Source organism: Dendrobates tinctorius, unplaced genomic scaffold, assembly GCF_039654945.1.
Source record: "Dendrobates tinctorius isolate UK_male_01 unplaced genomic scaffold, ASM3965494v1 ptg000322l, whole genome shotgun sequence".
NCBI lineage: Eukaryota > Metazoa > Chordata > Amphibia > Anura > Dendrobatidae > Dendrobates > Dendrobates tinctorius.
The window spans coordinates 338,281-352,852 of NW_027361989.1; the positions used below are offsets into that span (position 1 = coordinate 338,281).

The 14,572-nt window shown below is 47.0% G+C and overlaps 1 protein-coding gene across 1 annotated transcript in view; it reads left to right on the forward strand.

Moving 5' to 3' along the window:
* The first annotated feature begins 4,985 nt into the window (after positions 1–4,985).
* The window catches only part of LOC141074047 (uncharacterized), a 78,491-nt gene continuing 68,904 nt past the window's right edge, over positions 4,986–14,572 (forward strand). Inside the window, exon 1 of the mRNA XM_073561565.1 lies at positions 4,986–5,030. Coding sequence (XP_073417666.1) covers positions 4,986–5,030 — 45 coding nt within the window. The remainder of the gene's footprint in view (positions 5,031–14,572) is intronic.

The following is a 14,572-nucleotide window of genomic DNA, read 5'->3' on the forward strand; positions in this document are numbered from 1 at the left end:
AAAAACAAGTTTAAAAAAAATGTAGAAATATCTGAAAAAAATACAAAATAAAAATATGTTGTGCCCATAAATAAATATTTGTATAAAAATATATATAAGCAATAAAAGTACACATATTTGGTATTGCCTCATCCAGAACAATTAGACCTATGAAACTGTCCCACTAGTTAAACCCTGGAGAAGACTGGAGAAGAGCAAATGTTGTTCCTATCTTCAAAAAGGGGAAGAAGGTGGACCCAGGCAACTATAGGCCGGTGAGTCTGACTTCTATACCAGGAAAGATCTTTGAACAAATTATTAAACAACATGTATGTCAGTACCTGGATAAGAATGAAGTGATTAAACAGAGTCAGCATGGGTTTGTAACTAATAAGTCATGTCAGACTAACTTAATTTCCTTCTATGACGGAATCACTGATTGGGTGGATCAAGGAAATGCTGTAGATATAGTATATCTTGACTTCAGCAAAGCATTTGACAAAGTATCTCATACAATCCTTATTGAAAAAATGACTAAGTATGGAATGGACAAGGCAACTGTTAGGTGGATTCTTAACTGGCTTAGTGATCAGACCCAAAGAGTGGTCGTAAATGGCTGCACATCCAGTTGGAAGAATGTCTTAAGTGGGGTACCACAGGGCTCTGTCCTGGGCCCTGTATTGTTCAACATCTTTATCAATGATTTAGATGAAGGAATTGAGGGTAAACTGATTAAATTTGCTGATGACACAAAGCTAGGAGGGATAGCTAATACTAGAGAAGAGAGAGAGAGGATTCAAAAAGATATAAATAAACTGGAGAAGTGGGCAGCAACTAACAGAATGGTTTTTAACGGAAAAATGCAAAGTACTACATCTGGGCAATAAAAATGAAAAAAAGCATATACAGAATGGGAGGAATAGGGCTAAGCAACAGCACATGTGAAAAAGACTTGGGTATACTAATAGATCACAGACTGAATATGAGTCAACAGTGTGATGCAGCAGCAAGAAAGGTAAATGCAATTCTAGGATGTATTAACAGAAGCATACAGTCTAGATCACGTGAAGTCATTATTTCCCTCTACTCCTCTTTGGTCAGACCTCATCTGGAATATTGTGTCCAGTTTTGGGCACCACATTTTAAAAAAGACATCAACAAACTGGAGCAAGTTCAGAAAAGAGCGACCAGAATGGTGACCGGTCTGCAAACCCTGTCTTATGAGGAAAGGTTGCAGGATTTGGGAATGTTTAGTTTGCAAAAGAGAAGACTGAGAGGAGACTTAATAGCTGTCTACAAATATCTAAAGGGCTGTCACATTGTAGAAGGATCAACTTTATTCTCATTTGCACAAGGAAAGACTAGAAGCAATGGGATGAAACTGAATGGGAGGAGACACAGATTAGATATTAGAAAAAACTTTTTGACAGTTAGAGTGATCAATGAGTGGAACAGGCTCCCACGAGAAGTGGTGAGTTCTCCTTCAATGGAAGTCTTCAAACAGAGGCTGGACAGACATCTGACTGGGATGATTAAGCGAATCCTGCTTTGAGCAGGGGGTTGGACCAGATGGCCTAGGAGGTCCCTTCCAACTCTACGATTCTATGATTCTTTAGTGAATACCATAAAAAATAAATAAAAAATAAAAAACAATGCTTTATCATCATACTGTCAAAAAGTGGAATAAAATGCGTTCAATTAGACAAATACAAATAAGCATGGTACTACTGAAAGCGTCATCTTGCCCGCAAAAAACAAGACATCACACAGTTCCAGCAACAGAAAAAATAAAAAGGTTATAGCTCTGAAAATAAAGCAATGAAAAGATAATTATTTTTTCTATAAAATAGTTTGTGTAAAAGCGCCAAAACATAAATAAGATAAAACTGTGGTATGATGTAATCATACTCACCCAAAGAATAAAACTGCCTTTTCAATTTTACCACACATGGAACGACATAAACACAAATTCCTGAATTGCTGATTTTTGTTCATTCTGCCTCCCAAAAATCAGAATCGAAAGTGATCAAAGGGTGTCATGTGTCTGATAATGGTACTAGTAAAAACGTCAACTCGTCCTGCAAAAAGCAAGCCCTCACATCACTATGTGGGCCGAAATATGGAAAAATTTTTAGCTTTCAAAATATGGCAATACAAAAACTAGTTTTTGCAATAAAAAGCGTTTTTTTGGTGAGTGACAGCAGCCAAACAAAAAAAAATATAAATCTGTGTAGTGCAGTGGGTTGATTCAGTGTGACAGACAGTGACCACAGGAAAAATTCACAGCAAAACGTGTTTTAATGTCCACACACACAGTGTAAAGCATACGGCATCCTTCGGATCGCAGCCAGGAAACAAAACCGTCAGTGGGAGTCCAGGGGCCGAGGGAGACGGCACCACCGTATCATGCTGTGGGGTGCCAGGAATTCACTCTGTTGGCTCTGTGTTATCTCACACAGACTGAGCTTCTACAGATCCGACTGCTCTGCAAGTGGCAAATTCCAAACTGGCACACCCAAACTATTGCTGCAGGGGTTTTAACCTGGAATCTGTGGCCATGGGCCACTTGCAAGACCCGGTCTGGAGGAAACGGACTGCTCGCTACCTTCCTGTAGTCCGTTTCAAAAATGAAAGAACATACTGGGTTTTCCTGAACAATGCCTTAACCAAATAGCTTGACCAGCTCCATGCTTACTTTTATTTTGCTTTGTGACTCACAGGTGTCCTGCTGTGACTACAAGGCACTCCAGCAGGTCTAATAGGACTCCATCCACATCGTATTTACCAGCGATTTCCCTGCCCGATGTTCAATGCTGAGATTAAAATTCTGCTTGGAAAGAAAGCATCTGGTGACCTGAGCATTCCTCTCCTTGGCATTCCTCATCTATACCAAGGGTGAATCATCTTTCACAAAACGAAATAGTCGACTGAGCAAATAATAACGTAGGGGCTCCAAGGCCCACTTAACCCCTTTCTGACGTATGACGTACTATAATGTCCATGTGCCCATGGCCTTAATGCCCATGGAAGGGAATAGTACGTCATACGCGATCAGCCGCGCTCACGGGGGTAGCGAGGCTGATTGTGGCTGGATTTCAGCTGATTATCACAGGTGACACCAGGCACTAAGTGCCAGGAGTGATCACGAACCACTCTTAAAACTTTAACTCCCGGCGCACTGTGATCAAACATGTTTGAAGCGTTCTGGTGGCATAGGGAAGCATCGCGCAGGGAGAGGGCTCCTTGCGTGCTTCCCTGAGACCCTCAGAACAACGCAATGTGATTGTATTGTTCTGAGGGCCTCCTCCCTGCTGGCCCCCGGATCCAAGATGGCCACGGGGTCCTTCAGGGAGGTGGTTTGTCAGTGCCTGCTGAGAGCCTCCTGCACTACCTACTACAAAGTGTTCCGCAAAGTGTCAGATCAGCGATCTGAAACTATATAGTGATGTCCCATCCTGGGACAAAGTAAAAAAAAAAAAATTATACTGTGTAAAAATATTTTTAAATTCTTAAATAAAGAAAAAATAAATAAATATACTGCTCAAAAAAATAAAGTGTTCCCTATATTTTTTGAGCATTATATTTTTCAAGTAAATATATTTCTTTATGTAAAAAAAATCAGTAAAAGTACACATATTTAGTATCGCCGCATACGTAACGACCCGACCTATAAAACTGTCAGACTAGTTGACCCCTTCAGTGAACACAGTAAAAAATAAATAAAAAACGAGGTAAAAAACAATGCTTTATCATTATACCGCCAAACATAAAGGGGAATAACACACGATCAAAAACATATTTTGTCGGTGAGACAAGATGAAACACAAGCGCAGGCAGAAAAATAGACTGAGCAAATGATGGGACCCACACTGACTAGACAGGACAGAAAAGAAAAGTGAGTATAGCAGATGTGAGTGATCAAGAATAAGCGCACAGTAAAAGTCAATATTACCGGCTTACACAAACAAAAGTCTGTTTTCTTGACCAACCAGAAATCTACAATTAAATTTGAAAGCCAACATACAGATAACATTCTATTATTCTTCGTCTGCTAAAAATAGTCATCTGGTTAATTAAGATACAATGCTGTATATCTTCACAATGCCAAAAGTAGAAAAAAAATGTTCAGAAAAATATAAGTTTATATTCACACAGCAATATTAGCCACATGTGATCTGTGTCTCTCCCAGAAGAAAAGTCATCACAGAGTCATTCCCCGTAATAACCGTATAGAGGAGTAAATGATCGCGGAGAGAGCGTCCATTGTTAGAATAGTGGGGAGACACAGATGGGATCCAATATTCCTGACTGTCCGGATGTCTAGAGGATCGTCACCATAGGAGAGTAAAGTGCAGATCGGCGATCTTTTGACCATTGTCTTATGAGGAAATAAAAAACAAATAAGACACATTGAAATCAGATAAAACTGTTTTATGTAATAAAGAGTGTAGAGAACGAATTGTACCAAACCCCCTATAGGAAAGGGGAGAAGCTGAGAACTTCATTTACACCATTTGGACGTAAGGTATTTAATTGCCGGATCCATTTAGTCTCTAATTGTGACCAGTAGTGATGGGCGAACTCCCCGATGATCGGGATCGGTGGGTTCCCCCGAGTTTTTTTGTAAAGTTCGAGCTCTGAGCCGGAGAAGATGTGAACTTGCGTCCGAACCCAGAGCTTGGACTTTACAGAAATGGGATGGGGGGGCTGTAAAACAAAGCATAAAATTAATAATAAACTTTATAATTATACTTACTGGTCAAGCGATGCATCCTCCCGTCTCGCTGTATTCCGACCGCATCTACTTCCGGGGCCTCTCATTAACATCCGGGTTATGCACTCCACTATTCGGCAATTTTTGGCCGTCGTCGATAGTGTTCATGCGTTGACGTCAGCCATGAACTGGGGTGAACCCTGACGTCACTGCACAAACACTGACGGAAAAAGCCGAAGACTGCTGAGTTTAGTGAATACCGCTGGAAGTTAATGCGCGGCCCCGGAAGCAGATGCGGCCAGGAGACAGTGGGATTGGAGGACGCATCGCAGGACAGGTAAGTATAATGTTTATTATTAGTTTTATGCTATTACAGGCCTTGGACCTGAACTGAAACGCGGGTTAACCATGGAAACCCGTTTTCGGGACCTTGTGAATGAATACTATGTGTTCGGTACGGGTCCAGAACTTTACAGATCAGGTTTGCCCATCCTTAGTGAAAAGATCTTTTTCCAGTCGCCACCCCTATTGGTAACCAGGACTCTATCGATGCCAGAGACACGTAGTAAGCTGGAATCACAGTTATGTGTTGTCTTGAAATGTCTCTCTCTGTTGGAGTCCCCCAAGGCTCTGTTTTAGGACCCCTACTCTTCTCAGTCTATACACTTGGTCTGGGGCAACTCATAAAGTCCCACGGATTCCACTACCACCTTTATGCTGATGACACCCAGATCTACCTCTCTGGCCCAGAAGTCACCTCACTGCTGTCCAGAATCCCAGAGTGTCTATCAGCCATATCCTCCTTCTTCTCTCGCTTCCTCAAGCTCAATGTGGACAAATCTGAACTCATCATCTTTCCTCCATCTCTCAGATCTTCCTTACCCAACCTAGCTATAAAAATTAATGACATCACACTTTCCCCAGTACCGGAAGTCCGCTGCCTCGGAGTAATCATTGACTCTGCCCTGTCCTTCAAACCGCACATCCAAGCTCTTACTACCTCCTGTCGCCTCCAGCTCAAAAATATTTCCAGAATCCGTCCTTTCCTCAACCCTCAGTCTACTAAAATGCTTGTGCATGCCCTCATCATCTCCCGCCTCGACTACTGCAACATCCTTTTCTGTGGTCTCCCTGCTAACACCCTCGCACCTCTCCAGTCCATCCTTAACTCTGCCGCCTGACTAATTCATCTCTCTCCTCGCTACTCCTCCACTTCTCCCCTCTGCAAATCTCTTCACTGGCTCCCTTTCCCTCAGCGTATCCAGTTAAAATTACTAATACTGACCTACAAGGCCATCTATAACCTGTCTCCCCCATATGTCTCTGAACTAATCTCCCAATACCTTCCCTCACGTAATCTCCGGTCCTCGCAAGACCTCCTTCTCTCCTCCACACTTATTCGCTCCTCACACAACCGCCTCCAAGACTTCTCCCGAATATCCCCTATTTTCTGGAATTCTTTGCCCCAACAAGTCCGACTATCAACCACATTTGGAACCTTCAGACGGAACCTGAAAACCCACCTCTTCAAGAAGGCCTACAGCCTGCAATGACCCCGCTACCTCCTTCTCTCTCACCACTACCGGTGATCTCACCTCAACCAACACCGAAACTGCTGCAACCCACCAACCTACTGTCTCCTTCCCCACCATCCTGTAGCATGTAAGCCCGAAAGGGCAGGGTCCTCTCGCCCCCTGTATCAGTCTGTCATTGTTAGTTTGTTTACTGTAAGTGATATCTGTAATTTGTATGTAACACCTTCTCATGTACAGCACCATGGAATCAATGGTGCTATATAAATAAATAGTAATAATAATAATAATAAAAATGTCTCGGCAAGGGTTTTAATTGAGTCAGGCCTTCAAACTTTTTAGAATTGTTGATGTTCAAGACATGTTCACTTACTCTGACTGTAAGTTTCCTTGACGTGATATAATGACACCTAAGGTGTCACTGGCGCTGCCTAGGGAATGCTGTCAGGGGGTACATGAATGAGCGCAGGTAGTGCAGGCAGAAGGCATGGATTGCGCAAGGACCTGAGGCTAGTGCAGGAAGCACAGGACCTGGCACTAAGCGATCACGTGACCAGGGGGCAGAGTCACCACACGTGAGTGCAGGGAAGGCAACTGAGCACACAGAGCGCAGGGCAAAGACAGTAAATGTGGTCAAGGAGAGCCAAGGGTCAAAAGCCAGACGAGTGCGCAGTACCTAGGGACAAGACAAAGAGTAAACAGAGACAAGCCAAGAGGATCAGATAACCAGGAGGGACAGAGCAGTACAAAGCAGAACACAGAGGCAAAAGTCAGGGGACAAAACCGGCCATACACAGTAAAGCACACAAGCACAGAGGCACACGTTTACGGACGAGTAACCTGTAGTGTTGAGCATTCCGATACCGCAAGTATCGGGTATCGGCCGATATTCGCTGTATCGGAATTCCGATACTTAGTTCCGATACTTTTTTCGTATCGAATACCGGAATCGGAAGTTCCCATAATGCTAGGAGCCCGCTCGATTTGATTCAGCCAATGGGGATCCTCAGAAGTGTGGGCACATCCTGTTACGCATGTAGGCATGTTAACTACTGGCATGGCTGTGATTGGCTGCTGAAATGATGTCATGATGCACTATAAAAACCGCAGCAGCCGCCATTTCGGGTTCACTCTGCTATGAATTCAGTTAGGGACAGGCTGCTGTTGAAGACTGTGAGGGACAGTTAGAAATAGCGATCATCAAACATATCTATTGCTCTACCCAGGCTACATAATCCACCACTGTAGCATTTTTTTAGCCCAGCAGCGCTGTTTTAATAGCTGTCTGCAAGGGCTGTGTGAGTGCAGACCCACGCTGTGTAGTGTGTCCTGCAGGCACGTCTGCTTGTAGGCCGCCCAGCGTGTGTCTCTGCCTCATACACATTTTTCTTTTATTGCTGCTTTTTTTTTCTCCTGTATAGTGTGCTTCCATACGTATCCATATACGTTGGTTGCAAACACTAAAGGAGTGGACAGCGGAGCCTTTCAGCAGCCTTTCAGTGCTATAGCCCATTTCTCTGCACTGTTTTTGGCTGTCTGATAGGTCTCTCTGTGTGTGAGTGCAGCTCACTTTGCAGTGTGTTCTACAGCCACCGCTGGTTGTTGTCCGCTCAGCGTGCGTCACTGCCTCATACATAGTCCTTTTTTTGCAGCTAATTTGTCCAGATTTTTGCTCCTATATTAGTGTGCTTCCATCCGGATCCATTGTCATTGGTTGGTTGCAAACACTATATAGGATTAGATAGAGGAGCCTTTTTGCTGGCTTGTGCCCTTCAGGGCCAGCCAGACTAGTATCACCCTATTTTTTGGAGCCTCATCAATTGCATTGTAGGTTAGCTTCCTGCATTGTAATCGCTCCAAAAAGTTTGTGATACTATAGCTTTCAAACCTTGGTAACATCCTTTTATTTCCCCCCCCCAAAAAAAAAGGAAATAAAGTTCACCAAACACTCCACTTTAGAATTGTGTAGGCCACATTAGATCATATTAAAGTGTAGTACACACACTCTTAGCCAAATTAGTGTTTCTTATACTGGTTAGCAGGTGTTCAGGAATAAGAACACTAAGCCCCCCCTTTTTTACTTTTCTGCCTATCTTTATCAGTCTACCAAGATGAAGAAGGCAGGGAGTAAGGCACGTGGTCGTGGCCGGAGTTTCAGCAGGGAGAGGACGTGGGGATTCGTGTCTGCTGCGGCCACCAGGGACCCGGCACCCCCCACTTTTACCAGGCAACAGTCCTTCATGCACAGCTTTGTAGGACCTCGCCGTACCCCACTGCTGCGTGACTAACAAATTGAAGCCGTTGTCGGATGGATGGCAGCTAACGCATCCACTTCAATGACTTCCGCATCCTCCCAGGGCCAGAGCACTTAAGAGCAACCATCTGTCTCTTCACCACCTGCCAAATTGCCCAGGCAGTCTGAGAGCCCTGGACAGGAGCCATCTCAATCTTTACTTCTGTTCTCAGAATCTGTTGGCTTGGAAAGAGGTGGCCAGCCAAGCAGCATTCTAGAACGTGAAGAAGAGGGAGTATGCAGTGATGCGCAACTGCTTTGTCCCTCTGAATCTGAAGAGGCGGGTGGGCCAGTGCCTATTGTCAGCACACCTCAGTGCTCATCTGATGATGAGACTCAGTTGCCAATTTCTGGTGCATACGGTGCTGGCGAGACAACCCAGGACCAGCCGGTGCTTGAAGAGGGGAGTGGAGATGATGAGGTCCTTGACCCATCATGGCATCAGCCACAGGAAGGTGGTGGGAGCAGCTCTGAGGAAGAGATTCCCCGAACGGCCAAAAGAGGAGGGAGAGGGCGGGGGCATACTTGGTTGCCTGTAGCCTCCACTTTGGCACCCGTGAGGAGCAATCCTCTTCCAAAACAGAAAACGGGCGCTCCCAGGACTTGCAGTGCGTGGTCTTTTTTTGACACAGTTGCAGATGACATTTGCTTTGTCAAATGCAAGCTCTGTCATCAGAAAGTTAAACGAGGGAAAAATGTGAGCAACCTCAATACCACAAATATGTGGAAACATGTGCGTACCAAGCACGAGGTGGAGTTACACAGACACACTGAAGATGTAGGCCAACCTTCAGCAGCACCTACCACCTCTTCAGCTCGTGTTGGGGCCTCTTCCTCCAGCTCACACACAGCTGGTTCGGCTTCCTCACTGGAACGCCAAGGAAGAACCTCTGCCACTGTTGTCCAGAGACCCAGTGAAATTCCACCCACTGAACCACGTTCTCAGTCATCAGCACATTCCCAGGCCACTCACCAGCAATCGGTAGCACAGGCATGGGAGAAAAAGCGGCCATACTTGGCAAACCATCCCCGAGCACTGGCTCTGAATGCCGGCATTGCCAAACTACTGGCCCTTGAGATGCTATGTCATTCAGGCTGGTGGAGACTGACACCTTCCGGAACTTGATGTCATTGGCAGTTCCACAATACAATGTGCCCAGCCCCTTTTATTTCAGCAGGCAAGCCGTCCCTGCCCTGCAAAAGCATGTGGAGGGAAAAATTAAAAATGCGCTACTAAACGCCGTCAGTAGCAAGGTCCACCTGACCACCGATGCATGGACCAGTAGCCATGGACAGGGACGATACCTTTCCCTCACTGCCCATTGGGTCAATGTTGTGGAGCCGGGTACAGATCTGGAGAGTGGCTCTGTACGTATTCTGCCAACTCCAAGGATTGCAGGAATGCAGTCTGTACATATTGAGTCCTCCTCCTACTCTAGTTCCTCGGAATCAGCACTGCATGAGCCTGTTAGGCCAGATATGAGCACAGGTGTGGCCAAACGTCAACAGGCCGTCCTTAAATTAATTTCTTTGGGGAATCGGAGCCACACAGCACAGGAGCTCTGGAATGCCATCAAGCAGGAGAGCGATGTGTGGTTTGTGCCAGCGAATCTCCAGCCAGGTTTGGTAGTGAGTGACAATGGCCGAAATCTAGTGGCAGCTCTGGGCCTAGGCAACCTCACTCACATACCATGTCTGGCACACGTGCTCAATTTGGTCGTGCAGAGCTTTCTGAGGGACTATCCGGATCTTGATGCACTGCTGCACAAGGTTCGTCTAGAGTGTGCTCACTTGCGGCGTTCCAGCATGGCAAGATCGCGCATTGCATCTCTGCAACGCCGATTCCGTCTGCCAGAACATCGCATCATATGTGACCTCCCCACCAGGTGGAATTCAATGTTACATATGTTGGAGCGGTTGTATGAGCAGCAGGCAGCAGTAATGGAGTACCAGCTGCATCAGGCGCAAACAAGTCGCACTGTGCGCCGGACACACTTCACCACCACTGAGTGGGCCACTATGAGGGACATCTGCCAAGTTTTGCGTGCCTTCGATGACTCCACGCGGATGGCCAGTGCAGATGATGCACTAGTCAGCATGACTGTCCCCCTTATCTGTCTGCTTCAAAAAACCTTGCAAGCACTAAGTGAGGAGGTTTTTGAAGAGGTCGAGGATGAGGAGTCAGAAATGCCATCTGCTTCTGGCAAGTCTGCGCAACGTGCTTCCACACAAAGGCCCAGGCAGGGGACACTTAGTGATGAGGATGACGAGGAGTCAATGGAGGAGGAGGAACACATCTCTCCAGAGGAGGGAGGTACACAAGGCTCTAGTAGTCAGTGTGTACAGCGAGGGTGGGGTGATGCTGAGCAGGCCAAGATGCTGCCTCAAGCTGGGGACAGAGTTTCCGGTCGAGTTGGCAGTCTGCAGCACATGGTTGATTTCATGCTGCAGTGCTTGTTAAATGACCGCCGCATCGCCAACATTCTCCACACGGCTGATTATTGGGTGTACACCCTCTTAGATCCTCGCTACCGGGACAACTTACAAAGCCTCATACCACAGTTGAACCGGGAGCGTAAAATGCGGGAGTACCAAGAAACACTTGTGCAGGCCATCATGTTCTCCATTCCCCCCCGCAAGTGTTGCTGGTAGTGCTTTTCAAAGCAGCCATGTGGGTAGAGGCAGTGGAGGAAGCTCTGCACAAAGAGGTAGCAGAGGCAGTGCCGCAGGACAAGGCAAGGCCAGTATGGCCCAAATGTGGAAAAGTTTTGTGGGACCGCCACAAACGGCTACACCATCACAGACGGCTCCAGTCAGCAGGAGGCAACGTTTCCGTCAGATGGTGACAGACTACTTGTCTTGCCCTGTTAGTGTACTCCCAGACGGCTCTTCCCTGTTCAAGTATTGGGTCTCTAAGCTGGATACATGGCCAGAGCTTAGCCAGTATGCATTGGAGGTGCTGGCTTGCCCTGCTGCCAGTGTATTATCGGAATGTGTCTTTAGTGCTGCAGGTGGTGTGGTAACAGACTGTCGCATGTGACTATCCGCCGATAATGTTGACCGGCTTACTTTTGTGAAAATGAACAAGGCCTGGAACTCACCTGAATTTGCCAGTCCTCTTCCAGAATAAATAATTGGCTGGCAACAGGATCCCGGTCTCCTGTTGCGTTCATGTTTCTATGACCTGAACTTTATTTCCTGGGCTACAGCAACGCCCATTGTTGCTCAGAAGTGCTGTCAACACAGACAAAACACTCGCTCATGTGTAAGTGGGGTTTGGTAACGTCAGCTGATCCCCTACTGTGTGTATGGCAAAGTGTCCTGCTCCCTCCAAACTCAAAGTACCTCAGATTTACACCTGGCTCCAAGTAGGCCTCGGCCTACTACCTGATTTTCCCTGGGCTCCGACACCGCCAGTTGGTGCTTAGAAGTGCTGTACGCACAGACAAAACACTCGCTCATGTGTAAGTGGGGTTCGGTAACGTCAGCTGATCCCCTGCTGTGTGTACGCCAAACTCTCCTGCTGCCTACAACTTCTGACTACCTCTGATTTAATATGTTCTCTGATTTGCCCTCTGTCTCCACTCTGTTTTGAGTATTTCCTCCGGCCTACAACACCGCCTGTTTGTGCTCTCAAGTGCCGTCTGCACAATCAACACTTGTTCCTGTGTTACCTGGGTCCTGTAACATCTGCTCATCTCCAGAGGTGAGTCCGGCAATGTCTCCTGCTTTGTCTACATTCCCACTACTTGTAGTGGAAAAGTGGACAGAGCAGGAGACATTGCCTGACTCACCTCTAGGGAGAAGCTGGTGTTACAGAACCCCAGTAACACAGGAACAAGTGTTGGTTGTGCAGACGGCATTTCAGAGCAGCAACTGGCGTGGTTGGAAGCCAGAGGAAATACTCGAAACAGAGTGAAGCCAGAGGCCTAATTGGAGTACATTGACAGTTAGTAGTAGTGTAGAAACAATCGAAAACTGCCACCAAGTAGGCTTCAGCCTACTACCTGATTTTCCCTGGGCTCCGACACCGCCAGTTGGTGCTCAGAAGTACTGTCCACACAGACAAAACACTCGCTCATGTGTAAGTGGGGTTCGGTAACGTCAGCTGATCCCCTGCTGTGTGTATGGCAAAGTGTACTGCTCCCTCCAAATTCTAACAACGTCTTATCTTAAACTGCCTCCAAGTAGGCCTCAGCCTACAAAATGACTATCCCTGGGCTCCAGCATCGTCAGTTGTTGCTCGGAAGTGCTGTCCACACAGAAAAAAACACTCGTTCATGTGAAAGTGGGGGTCAGTAACGTCAGCTGATCCCCTGCTGTGTGGAGGGCAAACTGCTGCTGCCTCCAAATTGTAACTACTTCTGATTTAAAAATTCTCTGATTTGGCCTCTGTCTCCACTCTGTCTCTAGTATTTCCCCTGACCTCCAACACCGCCAGTTCCTGCTCACAGTTGCCATCCACTCATTCCACACTTGTTCCTGTGTTCCTGGTGTTCTGTTATGTGAGCAGATCCCCCAATGTGTGTCCGGCACTGTCTCCTGCGCTGTCCACCTTCCCACTGCAAGTGGTGGGAATATGGACAGAGCAGGAGACATTGGCAGACACACATCAGGGGATCTGCTGACATTACAGAACCCCAGTAACACAGGAACACATGTGGATTGGGCAAACGGCTGCTGTACGCATAAACTGGCGGTGTTGGTGGTCACGTGAAATCCTGGAAACAGAGTGGGACAGCTGCCTAATTGGAGCACGTTGACAGTCTGTTGTAGCCTACAAACAATCTAAAACTGCCACCAAGTAGGCCTTGGCCTACACCATGATTGTCCCTGGGCTCCAACAACGCCAGTTGGTGCTCGGAAGTGCTGTCCACACAGAAAAAAACACTTGTTCATGTGAAAGTGGGGTTCGGTAACGTCTGCTGATTCCCTGCTGTGTACGGCAAACTCTCCTGCTGCCTCCAAATTCTAACAACGTCTTATCTTAAACTGCCCCCAAGTAGACCTCAGCCTACAAAATGACTATCCCTGGGCTCCAACATCGTCAGTTGTTGCTCGGAAGTGCTGTCCACACAGAAAAAAACACTCGTTCATGTGAAAGTCGGGGTCAGTAACGTCAGCTGATCCCCTGCTGTGTGGAGGGCAAACTGCTGCTGCCTCCAAATTGTAACTACTTCTGATTTAAACATTCTCTGATTTGGCCTCTGTCTCCACTCTGTCTCTAGTATTTCCCCTGACCTCCAACACCGCCAGTTCCTGCTCACAGTTGCCGTCCACGCATTCCACACTTGTTCCTGTGTTCCTGGTGTTCTGTTACGTGAGCAGATCCCCCAATGTGTGTCCGGCACTGTCTCCTGCGCTGTTCACCTTCCCACTGCAAGTGGTGGGAAGGTGGACAGAGCAGGAGACATTGGCAGACACACATCAGGGGATCTGCTGACATTACAGAACCCCAGTAACACAGGAACACGTGTGGATTGGGCAGACGGCTACTGTACGCATAAACTAGCGGTGTTGGTGGTCACGTGAAATCCTGGAAACAGTGGAAACAGATGCCTAATTGGAGCACATTGACAGTCTGTTGTAGCCTACAAACAATCTAAAACTGCCACCAAGTAGGCCTCGGCCTTCACCATGATTTTCCCTGGGTTCCAACAACGCCAGTTGGTGCTCGGCAGTGTCTTTGGCACGGGTACTCCCTGTTGCCCAGCCTGGTTCCAGCACACCAGCTGTTTCCGGGTAGTGTCAAGGTCACTATACCAACAATCCGTTGTCCTGTCGTCTTGCGGCCGGGTTAGCCGACTCTACGGTGCCTGCAGTTTAGGTGACTCCTATGTGGGCTGCGGGAACTGGCACTGAAGGCTGGATCCGTAGTGCCAATGGGACATGGACCCCCTGTAGGACTGTTGGTTTTGGTAACTGCGGCCGGCTTGCGGCCTGGCTACTTTGCTTTGGATGGGTACCTTCTGCTACCCACCCGGGTTCCAGCACTGTCAGCTGGTTCTCGCCAGATCCTTTGGCCTAGGTGCCTCCATCTCGGTATCCGAGGTC